General features: G+C 45.3%; 1 protein-coding gene and 1 long non-coding RNA gene across 17 annotated transcripts in view; one reads left to right on the top strand and one right to left on the bottom strand.

Moving 5' to 3' along the window:
* Positions 1 to 20,897, top strand: part of LOC135373022 (uncharacterized) — a 63,071-nt gene extending 42,174 nt beyond the window's left edge. For 11 of the 16 annotated variants that reach the window (XM_064606326.1, XM_064606324.1, XM_064606328.1 and 8 more), the window contains one exon: positions 17,842 to 20,897. In XM_064606326.1, the coding sequence (XP_064462396.1) occupies positions 17,842 to 20,707 (2,866 nt within the window). In that variant the 3' untranslated portion in view covers positions 20,708 to 20,897. Of the gene's footprint in view, positions 1 to 17,467; positions 17,548 to 17,841 lie in introns of all 16 variants that reach the window. The other 5 variants (XM_064606331.1, XM_064606329.1, XM_064606334.1 and 2 more) reach the window with 1 other exon arrangement.
* LOC135373025 (uncharacterized) lies at positions 20,894 to 21,711 on the bottom strand. The gene is made up of 2 exons (XR_010416228.1): positions 21,548 to 21,711; positions 20,894 to 21,074 (listed from the first exon to the last, which is right to left on the bottom strand). It is a non-coding gene; the product is annotated as an uncharacterized LOC135373025 (long non-coding RNA).
* Positions 21,712 to 23,482: the final 1,771 nt, after the last annotated feature.

Raw genomic sequence — 23,482 nt, 5'->3', positions numbered from 1 at the left:
GAAGCACAATTGGGCAATCGCTACAAGAACACTGCCTCAGTCGCTCGCAGCAAAATATCTGGAAGGATCTTGTTCTTCGCTTATGTCGCAGTCGTTGGCAGGTTGTGACGTGTGGATGTGTCGTTGTTTGACTGCAAGTACACGTGTCGATAAAATCCCGTTGATTGGGTTCACCGGTAGGCCACAAGTTGATGTTCCAGGTCAAACTAGCACAACTGATAAAAAAAGGGAAGCACAATTGGGCAATCGCTACAAGAACACTGCCTCAGTCGCTCGCAGCAAAATATCTGGAAGGATCTTGTTCTTCGCTTATGTCGCAGTCGTTGGCAGGTTGTGATGCGGTGGATGTGTCGTTGTTTGACTGCAAGTACACGTGTCGATGAAATCCCGTTGATTGGATTCAGCGGTAGGCCACAAGTTGATGTTCTAGGTCAAAGCTAGCACAACTGATCAAAAAAGGGAAGCACAATTGGCAATCGCTACAAGAACACTGCCTCAGTCGCTCGCAGCAAAATATCTGGAAGGATCTTGTTCTTCGCTTATGTCGCAGTCGTTGGCAGGTTGTGACGTGTGGATGTGTCGTTGTTTGACTGCAAGTACACGTGTCGATAAAATCCCGTTGATTGGGTTCACCGGTAGGCCACAAGTTGATGTTCCAGGTCAAACTAGCACAACTGATAAAAAAAGGGAAGCACAATTGGGCAATCGCTACAAGAACACTGCCTCAGTCGCTCGCAGCAAAATATCTGGAAGGATCTTGTTCTTCGCTTATGTCGCAGTCGTTGGCAGGTTGTGACGTGTGGATGTGTCGTTGTTTGACTGCAAGTACACGTGTCGATAAAATCCCGTTGATTGGGTTCACCGGTAGGCCACAAGTTGATGTTCCACGTCAAACTAGCACAACTGATAAAAAAAGGGAAGCACAATTGGGCAATCGCTACAAGAACACTGCCTCAGTCGCTCGCAGCAAAATATCTGGAAGGATCTTGTTCTTCGCTTATGTCGCAGTCGTTGGCAGGTTGTGACGTGTGGATGTGTCGTTGTTTGACTGCAAGTACACGTGTCGATAAAATCCCGTTGATTGGGTTCACCGGTAGGCCACAAGTTGATGTTCCAGGTCAAACTAGCACAACTGATAAAAAAAGGGAAGCACAATTGGGCAATCGCTACAAGAACACTGCCTCAGTCGCTCGCAGCAAAATATCTGGAAGGATCTTGTTCTTCGCTTATGTCGCAGTCGTTGGCAGGTTGTGACGTGTGGATGTGTCGTTGTTTGACTGCAAGTACACGTGTCGATAAAATCCCGTTGATTGGGTTCACCGGTAGGCCACAAGTTGATGTTCCAGGTCAAACTAGCACAACTGATCAAAAAAGGGAAGCACAATTGGGCAATCGCTACAAGAACACTGCCTCAGTCGCTCGCAGCAAAATATCTGAAATGATCTTGTTCTTCGGTTATGTAGCAGTCGCTGGCAGGTTGTGATGCGGTGGATGTGTCGTTGTTTGACTGCAAGTACACGTGTGGATGAAATCCCGTTGATTGGATTCAGCGGTAGGCCACAAGTTGATGTTCTAGGTCAAACTAGCACAACTGATCAAAAAAGGGAAGCACAATTGGGCAATCGCTACAAGAACACTGCCTCAGTCGCTCGCAGCAAAATATCTGAAATGATCTTGTTCTTCGGTTATGTAGCAGTCGCTGGCAGGTTGTGATGCGGTGGATGTGTCGTTGTTTGACTGCAAGTACACGTGTGGATGAAATCCCGTTGATTGGATTCAGCGGTAGGCCACAAGTTGATGTTCTAGGTCAAAGCAGCACAACTGATCAAAAAAGGGAAGCACAATTAGGCAATCGTTACAAGAACACAGCCTCAGTCGCTCGCAGCAAAATATCTGGAAGGATCTTGTTCTTCGCTTATGTCGCAGTCGTTGGCAGGTTGTGACGTGTGGATGTGTCGTTGTTTGACTGCAAGTACACGTGTCGATAAAATCCCGTTGATTGGGTTCACCGGTAGGCCACAAGTTGATGTTCCAGGTCAAACTAGCACAACTGATAAAAAAAGGGAAGCACAATTGGGCAATCGCTACAAGAACACTGCCTCAGTCGCTCGCCGCAAAATATCTGGAAGGATCTTGTTCTTCGCTTATGTCGCAGTCGTTGGCAGGTTGTGACGTGTGGATGTGTCGTTGTTTGACTGCAAGTACACGTGTCGATAAAATCCCGTTGATTGGGTTCACCGGTAGGCCACAAGTTGATGTTCCAGGTCAAACTAGCACAACTGATAAAAAAAGGGAAGCACAATTGGGCAATCGCTACAAGAACACTGCCTCAGTCGCTCGCAGCAAAATATCTGGAAGGATCTTGTTCTTCGCTTATGTCGCAGTCGTTGGCAGGTTGTGACGTGTGGATGTGTCGTTGTTTGACTGCAAGTACACGTGTCGATAAAATCCCGTTGATTGGGTTCACCGGTAGGCCACAAGTTGATGTTCCACGTCAAACTAGCACAACTGATAAAAAAAGGGAAGCACAATTGGGCAATCGCTACAAGAACACTGCCTCAGTCGCTCGCAGCAAAATATCTGGAAGGATCTTGTTCTTCGCTTATGTCGCAGTCGTTGGCAGGTTGTGACGTGTGGATGTGTCGTTGTTTGACTGCAAGTACACGTGTCGATAAAATCCCGTTGATTGGGTTCACCGGTAGGCCACAAGTTGATGTTCCAGGTCAAACTAGCACAACTGATAAAAAAAGGGAAGCACAATTGGGCAATCGCTACAAGAACACTGCCTCAGTCGCTCGCAGCAAAATATCTGGAAGGATCTTGTTCTTCGCTTATGTCGCAGTCGTTGGCAGGTTGTGACGTGTGGATGTGTCGTTGTTTGACTGCAAGTACACGTGTCGATAAAATCCCGTTGATTGGGTTCACCGGTAGGCCACAAGTTGATGTTCCAGGTCAAACTAGCACAACTGATAAAAAAAGGGAAGCACAATTGGGCAATCGCTACAAGAACATTGCAGCAGAAATGTGAACTCCGGATTAGAGCTCGGGATCTAACACGTTTTTTTCCGACTGTCGTTTACAACGTTTTCGTTTAAACGTTTTATACGCCGTTTCGATTCACGTATAGTCTGGAAAACGTTTCCTTATGAAACGTTTAAACGTTTTATTTAATGCGAAACGTTTAAACGTTTTTTGAATGCGAAACGTTTAAACGTGTCGTTAATGTGAAACGTTTAAACATTTTGTTAAAATGAAGCGGTTGAACGTTATATCAAGGTGAATCGTTTAAACGTCTTGTTAATACGAAACGCAGCGCCTTTCGAAACGGATAGCTATTTAAGCAACTTCTTATCTGTATTAATGGGAATAATGGACGCGCCAAGCATTACGGGGACAGAGACAGTTGTCGCCGTTATGCCTGGCGCGTCCATGGTTCCCATCAGTAATTACTAACACGCCATTTTCTCAATGGCTTATCAGAAGCTTATTACTTCAGTTCATATTTGGCTTTTAAGCCGCCCCCTCCGCATCAGTGTTCATTTTCGTCGTATATTTCATTATGAACCGACGTGTCTCACTACAGTTTTAAATAGAGATGGCACGAATTCAGAATTTCTCGAATCCGAATCCAAGGAAGGTTCTGGGAATCCACGAATTTTAAGAATCTCGTATCTTTCCAATGGTTTCTTTTAAAAGACTTAAAACGCAAAAAAAAACGCATACTGAAAAGTGTTTTGAAGCACAATGTGATATCTTTGTTTAATAAAAAAAAAACAAATTTCGGGGCAGGACATTCTCACCCAGTCAGCGCAATAGTTGCAGTGAGATTCCACTAATATCGCCATGCAATATTGATGTTACGTTGCTAATGACCGCTTTCGTTAACACTGTTATCGGAAAAAAACATTGCAGAAATGTGACAGTGCAATGCTGGCGTGACACTGTTAAAGACCGGCTTTTTTATTTTGCAGCAATATTACAGCAACAATATTGCAAAAAATGTAATAGTGTAATGTTGATGCAACACTGCCAATAACCAGTTACATTGCAGTGTAGCACCGTTACAAAAGCAACGCCCGAGGAGCACTACAGTCTTGGTGATATATGCGCAAGTGAAAACAGTATGCTAACACATTCAGTAATTGCCTGGGCAGACTTCAGGAGAATGGCGCCCACATTCGTCTTGAAAGTCTACCGAGAAGCTCTGGGAAAACCACAGACAGCACAGACATGATTCGAACCCGTGTTATTACCTCCCTGTCTTTGCACGGAAGGCGATCATTCTAACCACAATGCCACGCGAGGGCCAAGGGCTGTGGCCGCACAGATGATATGGAAGAACGCCATATGGAGGGTCAGCGCGCATTCACACGTGTCTAAGAATATATTGTAATTAATTTCAAGTTGTCGGTCGGATTAATTTTCTTTAAGATTGTGTTGTCCTCGTGTCGATCCTTTTGTCCATAGTCATCTCCCATGGTACGTCCGCAATGTTGTCCCAGAATATGCCTCTCACAGTCTGGGTTAATTCTCCTCGTAATGGTCACACTAATTGAAATGTTACCTCGCTGCGGCACGTGAAACATTGCCAGTACAACACAATCGTAATGTTTCTAAAATGCATCGTTCCAAAATGTTACACGAACATTGAACTAGATACATTGTGGTTACACTCCATTTGAGCACGAAACGATGCCGCAAAGGTTGAACACGTCGTCAAAAACAAACTGACAAATGACGGGTGACAGTCACGGGAAATTCCGAAGGTTTCATTCATTGCTTATTGCTGGGAATTAGATAGAACAAGATCGTGCAAACATTGTGTTAATGGTGCAGTCGGTGCAAGCGCCTCGGCGATGATGCCTGCGAAACCCGCAGGATTGCAGCAATTTGTTTGTTTCGACGTTGCTACAATGTCTCAGACGTTACCTAGAGGTAACATTTATAAGCTGCGACGTTTCCACAACGTACCATGTGCAACATTGCTCTCGCAAGAGAGTCACAGTGTTAGTTCTACGCATCCTTCGAAATACAGCGGACACATTTATATAATGATAGCGCTGCAACGCTAAGATTAGGTCGCTGATGCACTGTTTTGTGTGTAATGCTATTACAACCTTGCATTAGAAGTGATTGCCAAAGCCCACATCAGCATTGTAACTTCGACATTTCTTCACTGTAGCACAGGCAAATTGCTTCGGAGACACAATCACACTGTTACCTCTACGCATGTTTTGAAGTACGGCGAAAACATTGAAATAAAGGTACTGCACAAACGTCGAAGTTACGTTGCTGATTAAGCGGTTTGGAAGAAATGCAATTGCGTGAACAATGTAAACGCCACATTAACTGAGTGTAACATATTCATCATCGTTTCAGCAATATCGCAATGTTAGCTCTACGCGATCTTTGAGACATAGCATGAACATTGAAGTAGGTATATTGCTACAACAACGAATGTATGCATGAAGCATCGCTGCAACACTTCAACGTTGAGGAAACATTGATGTTACACATTTGCAACATCTTGTGCTGTCTCTGCATATACATCTTCCTAAGTGTAACTTATTTCACATGTTTTTCATCCACTACAGGAGAGACATAAACTGAGGAGTCTGAGTTCACACCTTAAAACTAAGAAAAAAATCAAAGCAAAACCGTGTTACCTTTAAACTTCTGATATGGGAGCTTTATGTTGTGGTTTTGTAGCGCCGCGGGAACCGGCGGCCAAACAGGCTTCGAGGTGCCAAATTTAAAAAGGAACAAGCATACTTGGTTGGTGGACTTGAAGGATTTGATTCGCGGTTTTGGGCACTGGGATTCGAATCAGCGAATCTCGAATCCCTGCCTAGGATTCGAGGATTCGCGGTTTCGGTTGGCACATCCCTAGTTTTAAACATGTTGAGCACGTAATGTCGTTGATGACGTTTGTATCTTTCGGGTAGTTTATACTAAACATTCCGTATTTACCATCTTTACGCGAGTAAAGATGGTAATCGCAATCACACCGAGCCTTGTGTGATTAACACCACACATGTGCTCTAGCAGGGCAAGGGTGGTGCGTGTACCAGGGCAGTAAACAATATTAAATGTTCAGTATGTCGCAAGGAGCAATGCGACAGCATGCTCCATGCTTGTGGCCTTGATACTAAAACACTCTACCTTCACTACCATAGACGCAGAGTAGTGCACGTGTTCTCCGGTGTACTGAATGCTAGGGTAGACAACTTCAAGGCCCAGTTCCTGCAAGTAAGAAGGTGCAAGGTGTGTCACTGAAGGGGAAGCAGAGAAAACAACTTCCGCGTGCATGACATATTTGCATCACTCACATATTGTAGTAACGTCGCAAGCTATTGATATAAAGATAGGTTCGATTATACATGTGAGGGCTGCTGACACACACTATGAGGAGCCTTTCCATGGCTCCGCGTGGCATGAGAACGAAGCCTGAGCGGGGCTAACACAGAAGAGACAAACACAATGCAATGGTGTGAAGCAGCAGTTCTTATTCTACTACCATGTTTGTCTTTTCTGTGGTGGTTTTCAAAATAGTGGCTGCCATCATGTAGCATTTCGGATGTGGAACGGTCCAGAAAATGCAACAAAATATGTCTCTGTTTTATGGCGAAGATAAGTTGTTTTTGGAAATCCGATATTGAATGCGGCCAAATAATTGGCATCCGAGAAATTGGTGTACTGTACACAGAACCATGGGACCTTTCTGGCCCAGGGACAAGGGTTGGTACAATCATACCAGAGCATACGTTACAAATTCAAGACCATTGGTGTACTGCTGTGTCTGCATCCACAGTTTGTTAAATGAGTTCACATGGACTAGAGTACCACTTACCAGTTTTTTAAGCAAAACGTCATTTTTTTTCCTCAACAAGCTGGGAAGAAGAGTGCTGCTGAGATGAGGTAGCCTAGCAAGTTGAGTAAACAAAAATGACCAAATCAACCTGATGACTTGGTAAAAACTTGATATGATCTAAACAATGACGTGACGCTAACCTAGACTAATCATAAGCATCATCAAGCAATCATTTGTATGGCAGTTCAAAAAATGCCTAGTGAGATTTGTATCCCGTTTCAATGTATGTTAACTAACACTGATAAAGCCAGGATTATGTCAAATACCTTCACCTGAGCACCTTCCAAAACAAGGTACATGGGTCAAAGTCGTAGAACACCACTGCCAGCAAGTGGAAGTATTATTGTGCTTTGGGAAAGTCATACCTCAGTCAGAATACAGCCAATATGCCTATTGTAGCTGTAGGAGTAGCTATAGCCAACATGAAAGCTTACTGGTGGGGAGCCTAATTTTGGGGATATCGCTGGGTGGTATAGCATGCTAGAAGCATGAAATGTTGGGCTACGCTTCTAGTACAGTTGGACTAGTATAGTACGTTGGGCAGATTGATTATTTTATGTGCTCAGGACTTCCACACTGCTGCCCACAAAGCACACTAAGGTACTTACGTGTCTTCTCATTTTGTGTTAATTGTGCTGCCTCCGCCACAGCCTTCTTGACAACTCCCCGAGTGTTCTGCTTGTGTTCGAGAAGTGTAAGCAGGCGATAAAGCCTCTGCTCCAAAAATTCCTTCAGGGAACTGACAGCATCCTTCCCTATCAGCCTCTTAAACTCGTTGCATACCTGTCAACAATCGGATTGCTCTTCATTGTGGAAGATATAGCATTCGTAGTGTATACAGGGTCTCCATGCTAATATGCGCCAAGTTTAAAAAGGACGGAGCACCCTACGCAAACAGAAAAAACAGAGTTTGGTTTGGAGTCGAATGGCCTGGTCACTACTATTTTTTTTGTATTTGCACAAAATTAGTTAAGTATGCATAGGTAGCTAGCTCTTTTTAATGGCATTTTTAGCACCTCGGTTTAAATTAGAAAGATGTAGAGTGTGTTGAAAAACATCTAACACAAGTGTTCCCAGCCGTGTGCACTCCGCATAAAAAAACACAATAAGAACCATGTGACCACCGTATTTCTTCATACAAATTCTTCAACTATGGTTTAACCGGTTCGTACACATTACGCTGGAAAGATATATTATTATGACGTGACCATGGTAAGTGCCCTCCGCAGACACAAGGCACTCTTTTGTGTTCCTTACGTTTTCTCTTTTCACCAGGGAAAGTCTATCTATGTGGGGCTTACGTGGCTGGAGACACTTGCACTGGGTGTTTTTCAACATGGTCTATAACATTCCAATTTATGCTTCGGTGCTCGAATGCAAAATTAAGAAATTAGCTAATTATGTTGTGCATAATTAAAAAGCCTTGCGCAGTGCCAAAAATACTGGCGACCAATGCACATGGTTCTATTAACTGTGCAGATGTGGTCAATTACACTTGTGGTTACAAGAAGAAACCATTATGGCATGACAATGCACACGTGCAATGCTTACACTGTTTGCAAGATGGAGTCTACCCCAAATTCTTTTATGAGAGCTGGATACTTCTCAATCACTTCTGCAACAGATGGCTTCTCATTGTTGATCCAGTCGCGTCGAAATGTGAACGTCCTATCCATTGCGACTCTTATTTTGCTGCGGTCACCCATTGGCTTTATCATTTCTTTCTGCATGAAGGTGATGTAGCCATTCACACTGTCCTGATCCTCTCCAATCCCGAAGTTGCAAACACTTTGCACCTGCAATCGACAAACAAAAATAATGTGCTGCGCGAAAACCTTTTATCTGATATCATGACAATGTGACTGTTTGTATCTCTCAGAGAAACTTTAGCATTTAAGCAAAAGCAAAAAAAAAAGAAGAAAAAAAGACCACGTGAACACACAGGAGAAGCTTTTTGCACAAAACTAAGTTTTAACAACTTTCCACTGATGTATTTATGCCCAGGCACAAATAACAACTGACTTTTTGCCCAACCGAGAACAGGATGTCAGATGCAGGAGTATACTGGCATCAGAGCAGAATATAACATGGTCTAGATGCTACCCCCCCCCCCCCCACCTTTCGGAACCTGTATCTGTGCAGAGATTTACATGCGTGCTCAGTGGCATAGCCGGGATTCTGTTTTACGGGTGTTCTTCTTGCCCCCCCCCTCCCCCTTGCCTCCACTGCAACTAGCCTAACCAAGGCTTGCTTTTGTTGTCCCGTTCTTACTATGTTCTTTGGTCTTTCAAGCTTGTAACACGAAAGAAAAAGAAAAGCAGCACGCGGAGTTAAAGAGGACCATTGCGGGCTAATTTAAAGAGAATTTTACAGAACAGCAGCATAACTTCCCTATGAACGTCTGGGAGATACAACGATAGACTGTGGCACAAATGCTCGAATGCCTTCGTTTGAACACGACTGCTCAAGCGAAAATTTTCACAGAAGAGGGGGGAATGTCCACACTTACCTTCCTGATGGCAGTAACTCGTAAACGATTATCAACATTTCCCAAAAGGGTAGATCATCAGGGGAGTGAGCCTCTCTCTGTTCTTTCAACCGACGGGCCTTTTCTTTGGCTTTATCTACCTCCTCAGTACCTGGGGGCATCCTTTTTCTCATGTTCTTTGCACGATATCTGATGCTAGCATGCCATGTTTTCTGAAATAGAAAAGGTTGAGTGAAAATAGCAACCTTACTGCAACTGTACAAAAAAGGAGAAGTTCATGTTCTCCCTTCTTTGTTGTTCCAGCCTCAGAACATCAGTTCTCTCTCTAATGTTAATAAAACATGCAAAGAAAGCCATCATAGTACTCCTTACGTATCCTGTACTTGATGCGTCAGCTGCGGATGTCTTTTGACCAGGTCTTGGGCTGCAAGGATGTAGTGATGTGTTGGATATCTATTGCGGTCGTTTAAAAAGATAATACAATATTGTAATGAATCGTGAATTATTTATGAAGAAGACGTCACTTTTTTTGTGTTTTGAATAATTCTGAGCACTACACTCCAGTTCCAAGTCACAAAGCTCTTGTTTTGCACCAGTACTGGGACTGGGAAGACACCTGAGAAGAGACCGCATGCTTAGGAGCAGAGTGCAAAACGTACAAACAGTGCAAGTCCAACACTCTAAATCTAGCAGTGGGGCTACGAATTATTTTTGCAGAGAGGACGAGTGCAAACAAAGTTAACTAGAAGGTACCGCACTCTCCCTAACGGGGGTTCCACCCATTCCATGTCGACACCGACTCTTCACACATAGCTATGAAAGATACTGAATGGTCGGGACGTTGCAGCAGGTTCTATGCATTAGCACAATAACAATATATAATGCAGAACATATCTTACAGTGTTGCTGAACACAGGGAGGAGTATACAACACCAATGATTTGCTTTCGCAGGTCTTCAGGGACATAACCTCCCTTTACTTAAAGGATTCGTTGTTTCAAGTGCAGTGGAAGATGAGGTGGACTGTAGACAGGGTCCTTCTCGCTATGGGTACTGATTAGGGAATGGTCAGCTTCATGAGCAGTGAGCAGATTCCTGCAGATGCGTGATGAAGATAAATGCAGGGTTGGTCTAGCAAGCGTTACACATTTCTACTGCATCGTAAAAATAGAAGACCGGGTTTAGCTGACCCCAAACTTTGCAAAGTGATAGCCATTGGTCTGAACTCAGAATCGGCATGCTGGATTGTGGTAGGCAGTCCCGCCTGTGAGAGGTGATGTGAATGTGAAGTAGACACAAGAAAAAATGGTGGTCTTTGTGTGATACAGGTCACTGAAAATGCATGGTGTCAGATTTTGATCGATTTTTAATTTTCTTTCAACACGAGCATAGTACTTGGAAAAAATTCAATGTACTTCAAAAATTCAAATTAAAAAAATTCAACTTCAGAGAAATGGCTATCAGTCTTCAAAGTTTGGGGTGGACCAAGCCTGTCTTCTATTTTTACGATGCGACTGAAATGTGTAACACTTGTTAGAGTAACCCCGAGTCAACCTGTGGGCGGCACTTATATAGGGTGTTCATTTAAGATGAACTGTACCTTTTAAAAAAAGCACGATGGTACACCTCATCAGAATGAATCCACCTGCACTGTGTTACAAGTAGCCTAAAGTATCTCAGCATTTTTTGTTTTGCTAGTAACCAGTTAGTTAATTGAAATTAATTTGGTAACTTTTTAAATATACGAATTACAGCAAAAGTGCCCACGATGAGGTTGCGGATGGTAACAAGTTGCAGGTTACCAAATTAATTTCAATAATTTCAATTTATGAACCAGTTAATTGCAAAACAAAAGTATGCGAGGGTGCTTTCGGCCACTTGTGACTCATTCCGATGATATGTACCATCGTGTTTTTTTTTTAAGGTACAGTTCATATTAAATAAAACACCCTGTATACATGGCACAGCAAGGCCACCTGAGGGCGACATGCTTTACTGACTTATCTGGTGTGCTCGGCGACGAATTCCATGCAAAAGCTGGCACTTCCGATTCACGATGGTCCTCGTAAAACAGATTCTCTGCCAAGTTGATAACATCGTGGTTATGGAAGACAACATCGTCATCAATGTCTACAAACTCTCATGCTTCCTTGTCTTTAACCTGAATATGCACAAGTGCCCTTAAATGTGAGACTCTGTGACAGCAACAATAACAACAATGTAAAAAAACGAATTGGTTTGAGCACAAATGCACACATCCACAGACTACCTTTGTCTCAATATGATTGACACTTAATTATGGCACCATAAGGTCATGTCCATTTCGGAACGTTTTTTCGGATGTCGTAGAATTGATACCTAATGTCAACGCAATTGCGCCCCGAGTAACCATGTATTTTTTTCTATTTCTTCTGAAATACCGACAAAGCTGGCTCATTTTTGCTCGCTCCTTTAGAAAGATACTTCAAATGCGACTTGCATAACGTACAAAGCTAAAAGGACAGGGTGGGGGCCACGAAGGCTCCTACAAACCTAGCACCTACGCAGCGAAACGGCGCCGCGTAACGTGAACCGTGCCTGCTCTCCGGTGTGTACTCTGACCTACTCGGATAGCAAAGGTGGTTGGGGCTCCCCTGATTCAGCCTTGCATCAACGATGTACCCTGTATGGGCCACGAAACGTCTATATTAAATTGTTCTTCTTTGTTGTATTAAATCGGAGTTAACTTTTTCGGTTTCGCTAATTTACGTTACTCGCAAGGCAGAGACGCCACCACTATTGGACATGCCCCGGGAATATGCACAATTGATACTCGTACAAAAAGCTTGAATTCACACACTGACACACAACTCTCATAGTGCACACTACATTTACGTCCCAAATTGCTTACCTGAATCAGAAGTTTCTCTGTCAGTAAGTTTCGGAATGTGGACGCTGCCAAGGCTTCTCATAGGATCACTCACACGACACTCGCCACCGATTGTGATTTTCTTTGTTGACGCTTTGTATCTAAAACAAAAACAGCGACACTCATTGTCGGAAACTTGTAGTCCTTTAAATGCTGTGCCTTAATCTTCAACCTGCAACGCAACACGGAACTGCGTCTGCCGCGAAGCGCACCGGCCAACACAGGGGTGGCATCCAATGTATCGCTCCGTAGACGAATGCGAGCTGGGCGAACGCAATGCATCCTGAACAGGTCCTGGTAGCACGTCACAGCAAGCGTCAAGGCACACGTGACACTAAAGATGGCGGCGCCCGTGATCGGCGGCCAAACCGTTTGTAAACAATGCGGTTGCTGTTTCTGCGCGACGTTTTGGATGTTTTTTGATCACGGTAATTATTTTTATCCGATAATCTCGCAGTAAAAGGCGCAGTTTTGCACATAAGGCCTTGTACTGTTGACGACTTCCAAAGATATGATGACGACCGCGTGTTAAAACTCACTGAGCCGATGCAATGTACTTAAACTAAGGAGGAATAGGCTACCATGTTGCGGAAAAAGCACCGCATAGTTTACGCTGGCAAAATACGTTCATCTTTTCTCGCTATGACGACGGGAATACGTCGGTAAGCGACAAAACGACATGTAAACAAAGTCACATGACCTCAAAATGACGTTTTCTATGACGTGCGACCAGGACAAGATGGCAGTTTTGCCAAAAGCATCCGCTTGAGGGTAGTTACAACAATGGCGGGTTTGTGTCACCCCTGTGCCGGCCAACCTGAAACTGCCGCCAAACACCGTTCGTGGGACGGCAAAAAAAGAACCTTGGATATGGGGGATATTCGACTTTAGAGAAACGAAAACGAAGCTAGAGGATGCAGAGTCATGTCTGTTAATATTGGAGTAGCTACACGTATATTGATGTGCAAAATACTGTATCTATTTTGAAGCGCAGGCGTAATTCCTGCACTTTTGTCTCGCGTTTTAAGATCGTGTCGATTCCGATGCTGGAACTGCGAACAGCTTATAGTAGTCTGCTTGGTGAAACGTACCTCTGCCATGAACATGTATGAAACATAACTTCTTACATCGGTGTCCTCGCTCCAATTGTTTTGGTTTAAAGCCAACTCTCGTTGTTGCTCATCTTGGCGCGGTTCATAGCGCTGAACCGGACTTTCGTGTCAACTGCGGAGGGGGAGACTGCTCGGAAGTGTACACCAAGATCACGACTTACTGCACTTACCTTTATCGCGCACATCGCGACGTTATTACGTCTGGCAATGTTCTGTTTAGTGCACGAAGAACCACGGACAGCAACAGTGCTGAATTGTCTGACTTTGCTTTCGCGGCTGCGGTAGCTTCTCCAGAGGCGGAACCGACACCCGGGGGACAGTCGCCGGAGTCTCCTACAGTGACATCGTTTGAGGACTTCCTGGAGAGCGCTGTGAAATCCATGCGCTTGTTCGTTTTCAGGCTATCAGAGGTGTACAAAGTGTAGTACCGTGCTTCACAAAGCACGTTTGAGGATATGCAGTTCTTGCTCGAATCTGTCGTTCACATGTTTGCTGAGCAGGTGAAAGCAATGCTACCGCCTTGTTGCGTGCGTAACATGAGTGAAAATCTTGCCACTCTTCTCGAGTATAGATTCTTTGACCATGTCTTTCGCAGCGTAAGGAGTGACCATGGCCGAAAGAGCACAGCAAAGGGGTTGTTTCCGCATGTTGAGCCAGAGGAGCTTGACATTCGGGGAGATACATTCCAATATATTCCAATTGGAAAGGTGCTAAAAAATGTACTTGAACAACAGGACGCTTCAAAACAGATGCTTGGTCCGCACCAACCTAAGACAGGAGAGGATGAAGACAAAGTATTCCAAGGCTTTCGAGACAGCTTGGTGCACCGAAGATTACAGAGCATTGTGCAGGACCCATCAACACTTACAGTGTATATCCTGCTGTACACTGATGAGCTAGAAATTGTCAATCCTTTGGGAGCCAAGCGTGGGGTACACAAGCTGTCTGTGGTGTACTTCACACTTTTGAACATGCACCCGAGATACAGGTCAAAGCTGAGCTCTGTGTACCTTACACTTATTGCAAAAAATAAGGATGTTGAGAAGCATGGGTACAAAGCAATCTGGGCACCCTTACTAGAGGACTTGAAGCTGCTCGCTACAAATGGCATGAGTGCCCACATTAATGGCGTGCAGTATTCTGTGCAAGTGCTGGTTATGGCGGTATGTGGGGACAACCTTTCCCAACACAGGCTGGGTGGCTTCACCTCTAGTTTCTCCTCTGGCCGCGTCTGCCGCTACTGTATGATCACTGCAAAGAACCTCAATACTGTAATGCAGGAGGAACAGTGCCAAATACGGACCAACAGCAGTCACAGGTTGCACCTTGAGGCTGTTGCTGCAAACCCAGAAGTCAGTACAAAGCTATATGGCATCAGGAATTCCTCTGCAATGGCTTTACTCCTCTACTTTGACGTAACTACTCAAATGGCTCCTGATGTCATGCATGACATTTTTGAAGGCAGCATCGCTGTTGTGCTGCAGAATGCTATTAGCGCATTGATCAATGAAGGCACACTGAGCAGGGAAGACTTGGATATTGTGAAATCCTTTCCTTACGGTTAAAAATAGACCGGAAGAATTTGCACTTTCATTTGTGTATGGCAACTCCAACCTAAAGGGCGCTGCTTCTCAGAAGTTGTGCTTATTCAGGCTATTCCCCTTGATGTTCGGATCATCCATTCCAGAAGGCAACACACACTGGCACGTTCTTATCAAGTTCTATCACGTAGTCAATATAATACTGGCTGAAGAAATCCCTGATAGCATGCTGTCCTACCTCGAGATCCAAGTGAACCACTTTCTTTAAGCATTCAGAGCTGTGTACTGTGATGTTTCAATCATTCCAAAGCTTCACTACATAATTCATTATGGTTGTCGCTGCGCCAAAGAAATCCCAATCATCATCATCGTCATTATCCATTATGCTAGGATGACACGAAACTTGGGGCCTCTGCGGCAGTACTGGTGCCTTAGGTTCGATGCAAAACACCAGTATTTTAAAAATATTGCAATGAGGACCAAAAACTTCAGAAACATCTGCAAAAGCCTTGCATGCCGTCATCAGCTGTTGCAGAGTTTTGATGAGAGACTTAATATCGAGTGCTTTGCCGAGCACCTTTCCTCATACAAGGTTTCCAAGACTGGAGAGTTTGAAATTAAAGGACTAGGAGAAGAAGCATCAACCCAACACTTGGTTATGTACAGCAACTGTTATGTAACGCCCCGCTACGAAGTTATTTTCTGACTGTGGATCACAAGCTGCATGTGATAGGTGGTGGTGGGCTTTCAGACTACCTTTTAGTTATTTTATTCTTTTTTTTAAGTTCTTGTGTTCTAAGACTATTTCGTACCTCAAACAAATTTTGCAGCAATTTGTGGTATGGCTGGTTGATGTTTCTGATTTGATGAATCAATGTGACATAATTTTGTCTTAACTATTCCTATGTACTACCTTGTTACTACAAGTTTTTTTTTTCACATCTTGAGATGCGTAAGGTGTGTGGTAAGTCTTGGTTTGTATAATGCTATCATACTGAAGCTACTCATTAGTGCACTATTATAGAGGCTCTTGCTGTTCATGGGCACTTTACATAAATACTCAATACCTGAAGGTGCAGCCCTCTGAAATTGACATATTTTGTCAGATACTGAATAAAAATGAACTCAAACTCCAGCATCGCGATTCGACAAGCCTCAGCAGAATGTGAACCTGCACTAGACAACATGTATTAATGCGTGCTTACATCGCCTGTCCCTTCCATTCCTATCTGACAGTCACTCTGTTACGTTAGAACATATCACTGCTCGCTCTCTCCTTTCACTCGAGCACAACAAAAAGCACTGGCTGGGCCACAATTACGGGTTCTCCAGTTAAGGTGCAGAATTCAACACTCTCCAAGCACAAGAAACACACCGGCTCGCAGGCTCACGTCGCAAATACAACCACTGCCAGTTGCCGGAGTTGCCCGTGCCTGGGTCGGCGCGTCTCGCGCCGTCGGAGAGGATGCGCATGGCGAAAGAAGCGCGCCTTCTGCGCATACACTTGCTTCGAAGCGGGGGAGTCAGGGGAGTCGCTTCGAAGGAGCAAGCGAGAAAAGCGGCGCGCGGGGGGAGTAGTTCGAAGAAAGGGGGTCACAAGCTGTTTTGAAGCTCTCGGACTCCCCTTTTTTCTTAGAGTGCATGTAACCTGCTCTTTCCTACTGGTTCCCTCTATTGCACTCTAAAACCAGAACATTTGCCAATCACGCTTTAAGAACCTATCACTTTTCACTGTCCCGATTCTTGCGCCAGAGTGGGAAAAAAGGGCAAGGACGACTTTGTTGCATTGATGGGCTGACGCGAATTCCCACAAAGAGCCGTACACCTCCCATTATGAACAAATTGGAATGGAGAAAAAGATAACACTCAGAATTGTAATTCTGCCGGACGATGTCGATGAGATAAAGCTCCGTTTTTGGAGTGTCAGCAATTTCAATGCCATGGGTGCGCGCGGAGCGGAGTTCGGTGTACGCTGCGAATGGGGTCTTGGCAACCCTATTGACCACCAAAAAACGGAATAAAATGCGCCCTGCGCTGTGACCGTTCTATAATTAAACATAAGACCTTCACAAATGAGCGGGACAAAGTAACATGCCACCTCACCGATACCCTGCACTGCCTTTCAAGGAACGTACGCTGTAGTGTTTAGAGGAAGAAAGAAAACGATTAAACGTCTCATGAGAAAACGTTTGTATATGTATACTTGCCGCTGTACGTTTATGCGAACGAAAACGTTTAAACGTATCCTGGGAAAACGTTTAAATCCGTATACGTGCTGTTGAACGAATATCTAAAAGAACACGTTTAAACACGTTTTAAGAAAACGTTTAATCTGTGAAACGTGTTACAAAACGCGTTTGTTAAGAAAACGCTGAAACGTTTTGACGTTTAAGCGTTTAACGTAGAGCTCTACTCCGGATCTGAACCGGAACGGAACCTTTGTTGCCGAGCCCCAAACCAACCGAAAAACGTTGATATGAAAAACGAATGATAATGACTTCTGTATACGGTCAGCTGTTTTAATCGAAACATGATTTTATTTCAAAAGGCGCCCACTGCTACACTAACGGCTTCTTGGGTCTATATTCTTGAGCTCGGCGGACGTTACTGGGGCGGGTAGCTGTCCAGGTCAGTAGTATAATTCACTGAAATTTGTTAATTCATTACACATTCGAGGCAAGGCGAGAATGAAGAGTGGGAGCACTTTCTAATAATACTCTGTTTTTGTGTCCACTAAAAATTTCGCCGTCTATTTTTATATATCTGCCTACTTTAGATGTTACTGTTAGACAACTGACTTGCCATAGCTAGTTTGGAAAGATTATTGAGCCTTTCGAACCAATGTCCACGGGTAATCCACTTTATTGGAAAGCGGTGCCTGGAAGTTAATGTGGTATACCGTGGTTTCCACTACCTTCGCAGGTTCTTCACCTTGACTTCACGGCCAGACGCTGGGCCAAAACAGAATAACCCCGTCATGGACCAAGAGGAGGCAGAGAATACGACAGCGATTCGCCGCAGCATGCACAAGGACATATGCATCAGCGGTTTCTCGAGAGCGTCACGGAACGAGCGCATGGAAGCCGTAAAGCGGTGGCTCGAAGACGCTCCTCATCTGACAAAGTGGATATCCCCGGACGACGGACACTCGGCTTTGTACAGGGCCGTGAAGAATAGGTTATTTGATGTGTATGCTTTTCTCTGCTTTCGCAAATGTACCTTCAAAGATGATGAAGAAGCAAAGTGCCTTTCTGATCTCAATGAATACGAGCGACTCGTCCTTCGTCGACAAAAACGGCATTTTGTTACCCCTGTTGGGGGCTCGCATATACTATACGTGAAAAGCAAAACACGGCAGCACGAAATAGATATGGATGCTGATAAGATCATGGACAAGATCTACAGAGACCTCGACAGTTTGGAGCTGGTATGTCCACTTCTGAAAGCATGTGTAGACGCGCGTTACATGGAAATCGGATTCACCTCTTTGGGACAGGGCGTAGGTAACATCACGGGCTCTGCGTGCCGCTGCCTCATGGGACTGACCGAATTCGACCTGGAGAAAATCTACGTCAGTCTAGAGAAAGGAGAGAATGAAGCTCGCGGGACCTTAGCGCATGAGCTTTGCCACATGGTCATGTATCGTATCTATCAAAATGGTGGCAAGCCTTACCGGAATAACGACAACGAAAGAGCAACTCTCTACACGCGTGTCTTGCGATGCACCGAGGAAAAAGTAAAGCAGATAGTGGCGTCGAGCGATGAAGAGAAGATCCTTGCCGATATTTTCATTAATGCATTTTCCGAAAAAGGTAAAGAACAACAAGAACTCATTGCCCGTATTCCCCATATTATTGCGTACTGTCAAAATGAGGGCAATGGAGTCACCTTTCTGAAAAAGTGGGCGAGAGATTTGCTCAAGTACTACCAAGATAAAGTTGTACCTGACATCTCTAAATACATCGAGAGTCTGGATCATGGAAAGGATGCCGAGGAAATCGAGAGAGAAAACAGACGTCTCGGAAAAGTTCCTCAGATAGAAACGATGAAAGTGCAGTTCATCCGGGCAATTAATATTGAAACATTTCCAGATGCGCCGCTTCTGATTCTTAAAGGACCTAACTTACCTTTACTTGAGGCCCTCGTGCACGACTGCTTGCAATTCGCAAGAGCATTGTCATTATTCCTCGAGACAGACAAATGGAGTAAAAATGTTGAACAACTTTTGCTGAGCCGCCTCTGTGAATTTGTGGTCCTCACCGATGTTACGAAACTCAATGTCAGAGAACCGCTGCAATCGTTATTCCCACTCGTCGTAGGACCAACAAGAATAATGCTTCTCACTGGAGAGAGTGAAACAGAGAGCATAAAGAAGGCGGCCAGTGTGGTAGGCTTCCCCGAATCTGACATACACGTAGAAACCGTTCGAGAGGCTTCCATGCAGAACGTTGATTCACAGTATAAGAAAACCATTCTGAAGAATTCTGCCGTCGTCCTACAGTCCGGGAAGGACATTTCCGACCTTCTCGGCGAAGAAAATGTAGCGAGCTACATGGACGAGTCGTCGTTTGCGGCATTCTGCCGAGATCGACAGATTGTGATTGGGCCACAGGTGCCACATCTTCCAGCACATGTCAGAGAATGTTACATTGAACGTCATATTACGAGAGCAGCGGTCGTTGACATGAAGAAAGCTCGTCCGCGCCCAAATGAGACATTTGTAATACTAGGAGAAGAAGATACTTTGCGAAATGTTTTTGCACATTCCGGTGATCCTATGCCTGAACATGCCATGGTAAAAAATGAGCAATATGTCTACACCCGTGACAGAGCAGACTGCGAAGAACTCTTGCTTAGAGAGAATGTAGTACACGTGTTCCGTTATGATAGAACTAATAGACACTTCGTGTGGGAGAAGTCGAATGACGCTCTGGGTCACGTAACAATGAAGAACAGAATGGATTACACTGAGGAAACGTTGTCTAATGTACCACAGAACACTGTCGTCGTATGTGGGAAACCGGGTATAGGAAAGACTGTTTCGTCCCATCGTCTTTGTGAACAGTTTAAGAAGCATCACTATCAGGTGTGGGTACTTCACATTGACCTCCCCAGCGTTACCGAACTCTTAAGAAACATGAATGTGAAAAATGTGAAAACTGAACAGTTGGCGGAACTGTGCAAAGTGAAAAGGCACGGAATGGAATACAGGCTGTTCTGTGATTGCGTTAAAGTAGGAGCACCTTTGCAAATTGTCTTAATTCTTGATGCATTGGACGAACTTCCAAAGGATTGTCTAGAGAAGGCACTCGATCTAACGAGGTACCTCGAAAGCACAAAAGTGCACAAGACATTTCTTTTCAGCCGTGGCTCATTGAAATCGAAAATACAAGACCACCTGCACACGATTGCGTTTGTAATGACTCCGTTCGATGAGGACGACATAGAAACCTATAAGTGCATAGTCAGAAGACTCATTACTCGAAAGAGAACCGAAAAAATGTCAAAAGGGTCCGGCGATGCTTGTACACCTACGTCCGGAGTGTGCTTAGTCGAAGAAAATCCCAGGTTGCTTCGGATGACTCTAGAAATAGAAGAAGGTATGGCCTTGGATGAGGATCATGACCAGATCCTACAACATCTACGAGCTCAGCTTCATAATACTTCCTACTGTCCTACACGTATGCTCTGGGAGTACGTGTATCAGCTGTGTAGTAGAGAAAAGAAGAGAGAACATATTAGTAGTAAGTACTGGACTCTCACGGTGCACAACGCTCAACTGTCCTGAACACGATTTAATTAGCAATTAGAGCTAATTGGGACCCCCCACATTAATCAGCACCCTCCAGGGAGCCACCACACTAATTGGGGAAAGTCTAACTCGTGTCCAGACCAGCTGAGCTGAGCGTTGTGCACCATGAGAGTCCATAAAAAAGAAAAATAATAGGCAGAAAATAAAATAAAAAGATGGAAATAGAGTGGAGAGAAACAATTTATTCGAAAATCAACGATGCCGCGGCGAAGAAGCCGCTCCGCAACACCCGAGTGACCAGCACCCGCCATGTTGGTAGTTTGCACCCAGCAGTTGCAGAGATCGACGACAGGTGGCCACTTAGTTGCAAGGCATCACACCAGATGGCGCCACCATCATAGCTCTAGACGAGAAAGACAGAACAAGATACTAGCGGCAGGTAAAAATGACAGCACTGCCAAGCAAGTCTAGGCATGCGAGAGAAAAGGTCTAACCGCTACTGCTAAACAGAAAACAGTACACATCGGGGAAAAAGGCTTACGGGGACGATCGCTTAGGCCTAACCTCAACACTACGCAGCTAACACAAGGCGGGAACCACACATCGCTAAACATGCGAGAAAAGGCTTAACACGAGCGCGGTCACCGCTAAACACGGCAAACATACGAGGAAAGAGGCTTACGGGGGGCGATCGCTTAGGCCTAACCCCAACACTACGCAGCTAACACAAGGCGGGAACCACACATCGCTAAACATGCGTCAACAGGCTTGGACACCGCAAAACAAGTCTAAACATGCGAGAAAAGGCTTAACACGAGCGCGGTCACCGCTAAACACGGCAAACATACGAGAAAAGGAGCGCGTCAAATCACTCACCTTTTCCCCCGCGGCAACTTCCAGGCAGAAACTGAGCGAGCGCGGAGAACATACGTCTGCTCTCTACGAGAGGCAGCCAGCAACTGAGCGAGCGCGCGGAGCGCACGTCCGTCTTCCGCGACGGTCCGAGAGAAACTGAGAGAGGCGACGCGCAGCGGCCGCTATGGATGCGCGCGCGCCCTCTGCTCCACCCGTCCGCGCATGCGCGCGCGCGCGCTCCTAGCGCCCCCTGCGCCGGCCGCGGGTGTTTTCGGTTTCGGCTCTCTGCTGCTGCGCGCGCGCTCCTAGCGGCGACGGGTGGCTTTTCAGTTTCGCTTTCATTCTCCGTTCTTTGCGCGCGCGCGCGTTTATCTCTATAAAGGCAGCGCGCACCGCGCTCGCGTCATCACTACGTGAAGATGTTCAGCTACCACTCTTTACAAAATTGTTCCCGTACCCACGCTTCTTGGGAAGAAGTGGAGAAGGAATGTTTCAACGGCGAAAGTCCCCGCAACGAGCTCGTCATCACTGCTTTTCGCTACGTGATAGACATGGTAGGCTTTGGCAATATAGGAGAGATCTCGCCGGGGCCGCTGCAGGAGATGGTGCGTCGAATTTACGCCCGTTACAAGAACGTCTGCATAACGGTTCCTGACGGACCCCTGGGACTGATGAGCGAATTTGTGAGCTTGGCCAACGCAGAATTCAACTACATCGCTGCAGACATCGTGGACCTTCTCGCTCGTGCCATCGCTCATATTAAGCACGCTCTGCGGAAGCAGCGACATTTGCAAGCAGTCTACATCGTCAACTTTGTCACTGATTTATTGAAATACCGCTTGGTTATTGACATGCAACGCATTAAACAGTCCGAATAACTTTGACGAGACTCTGTGTGTTCTTTCACTGAAACATCTTTATTGAATACATACAAAGGACTTGGTCGATAGATGCCTGCACCCTCCCTGACTTACCTCAAGAGAAAGGATATGGGGTATCTTCATCGCAGCGTCGTCATTGCGCGGGTCACTGCGTCAGCACGATGACGGAATGGTAATTCTTTTCGTACACCCATTCCGCTACCACACTGCCACGATGTCCCGTGCTGCTCCTGTCTGCGAGAGAGAGAGAGAGAGAGAGGGATGTCTCGACTAGAACTTTTATTCTCGATTACATGCGCGTGCAGCTCTTTGTTCCGCGGTTACTCGATGCCTGACGTCGACGGTCTCGGCTCTCTTCCGGGTTTTCCGGTGCTGCACAAAGAGGGAGTACTATCGTAATCCTATACGCGTCAAAACACTAGGAAAGCTTACCGTATTCGCAGCTCCCATAAGGGAAGGAGTGTACGGCATCCACGAGATAGCGTTTGTCGTCGTAGGGGACCAAGCTCTTCTTGAGTCTCGAAATGGTGTACATCGTTTGCTTTATACTCTGGATGGTGCACTGCTTCTGAGAGACCGCCTTTTCATTGAACAGAGAATCTCGGTACACTTCGTGCAATAAATGTTTCCTCACCACGTCTTTCTTAACTCCTTTGGCTCTCGCGATCTGTTTGTGTGTCCCAGCCAAGAGAATGCTGTACATTTTCGCTCGGATGGCTACGACTTCCTGAATAACTCCGCCCCCCGTCTCGTCTTTGAAGTACCCCATCTGGTTCGCGTGCTCGTCGTTGAAAAGCGGGTGGTCCGGCGGATAGGAAGACAGATCTAACTCACTCTCAATCTTCATCAGCTGCTCTTCCAGGCTTTCACACGTGAGAGAAAAAATTATGCTGTCCGTGTCGCTATAGATCAATTGCACTGGACACGTCAAGCGAGAAAAGAGCGACTCGTAGATGAAGCTGTACATTCGGACTTTGGATATTTCAAGAATGGCAAAGCCACGTAAAGGGGGTGCGTGCATTTGATGCGGCGTTGTTTCATCTCGTACAAGATGCACTTATCACTCAGAATGTGA

Source organism: Ornithodoros turicata, unplaced genomic scaffold (assembly GCF_037126465.1).
Source record: "Ornithodoros turicata isolate Travis unplaced genomic scaffold, ASM3712646v1 Chromosome183, whole genome shotgun sequence".
Lineage (NCBI taxonomy): Eukaryota > Metazoa > Arthropoda > Arachnida > Ixodida > Argasidae > Ornithodoros > Ornithodoros turicata.
This window is presented reverse-complemented; position numbering and strand designations above follow the sequence as displayed.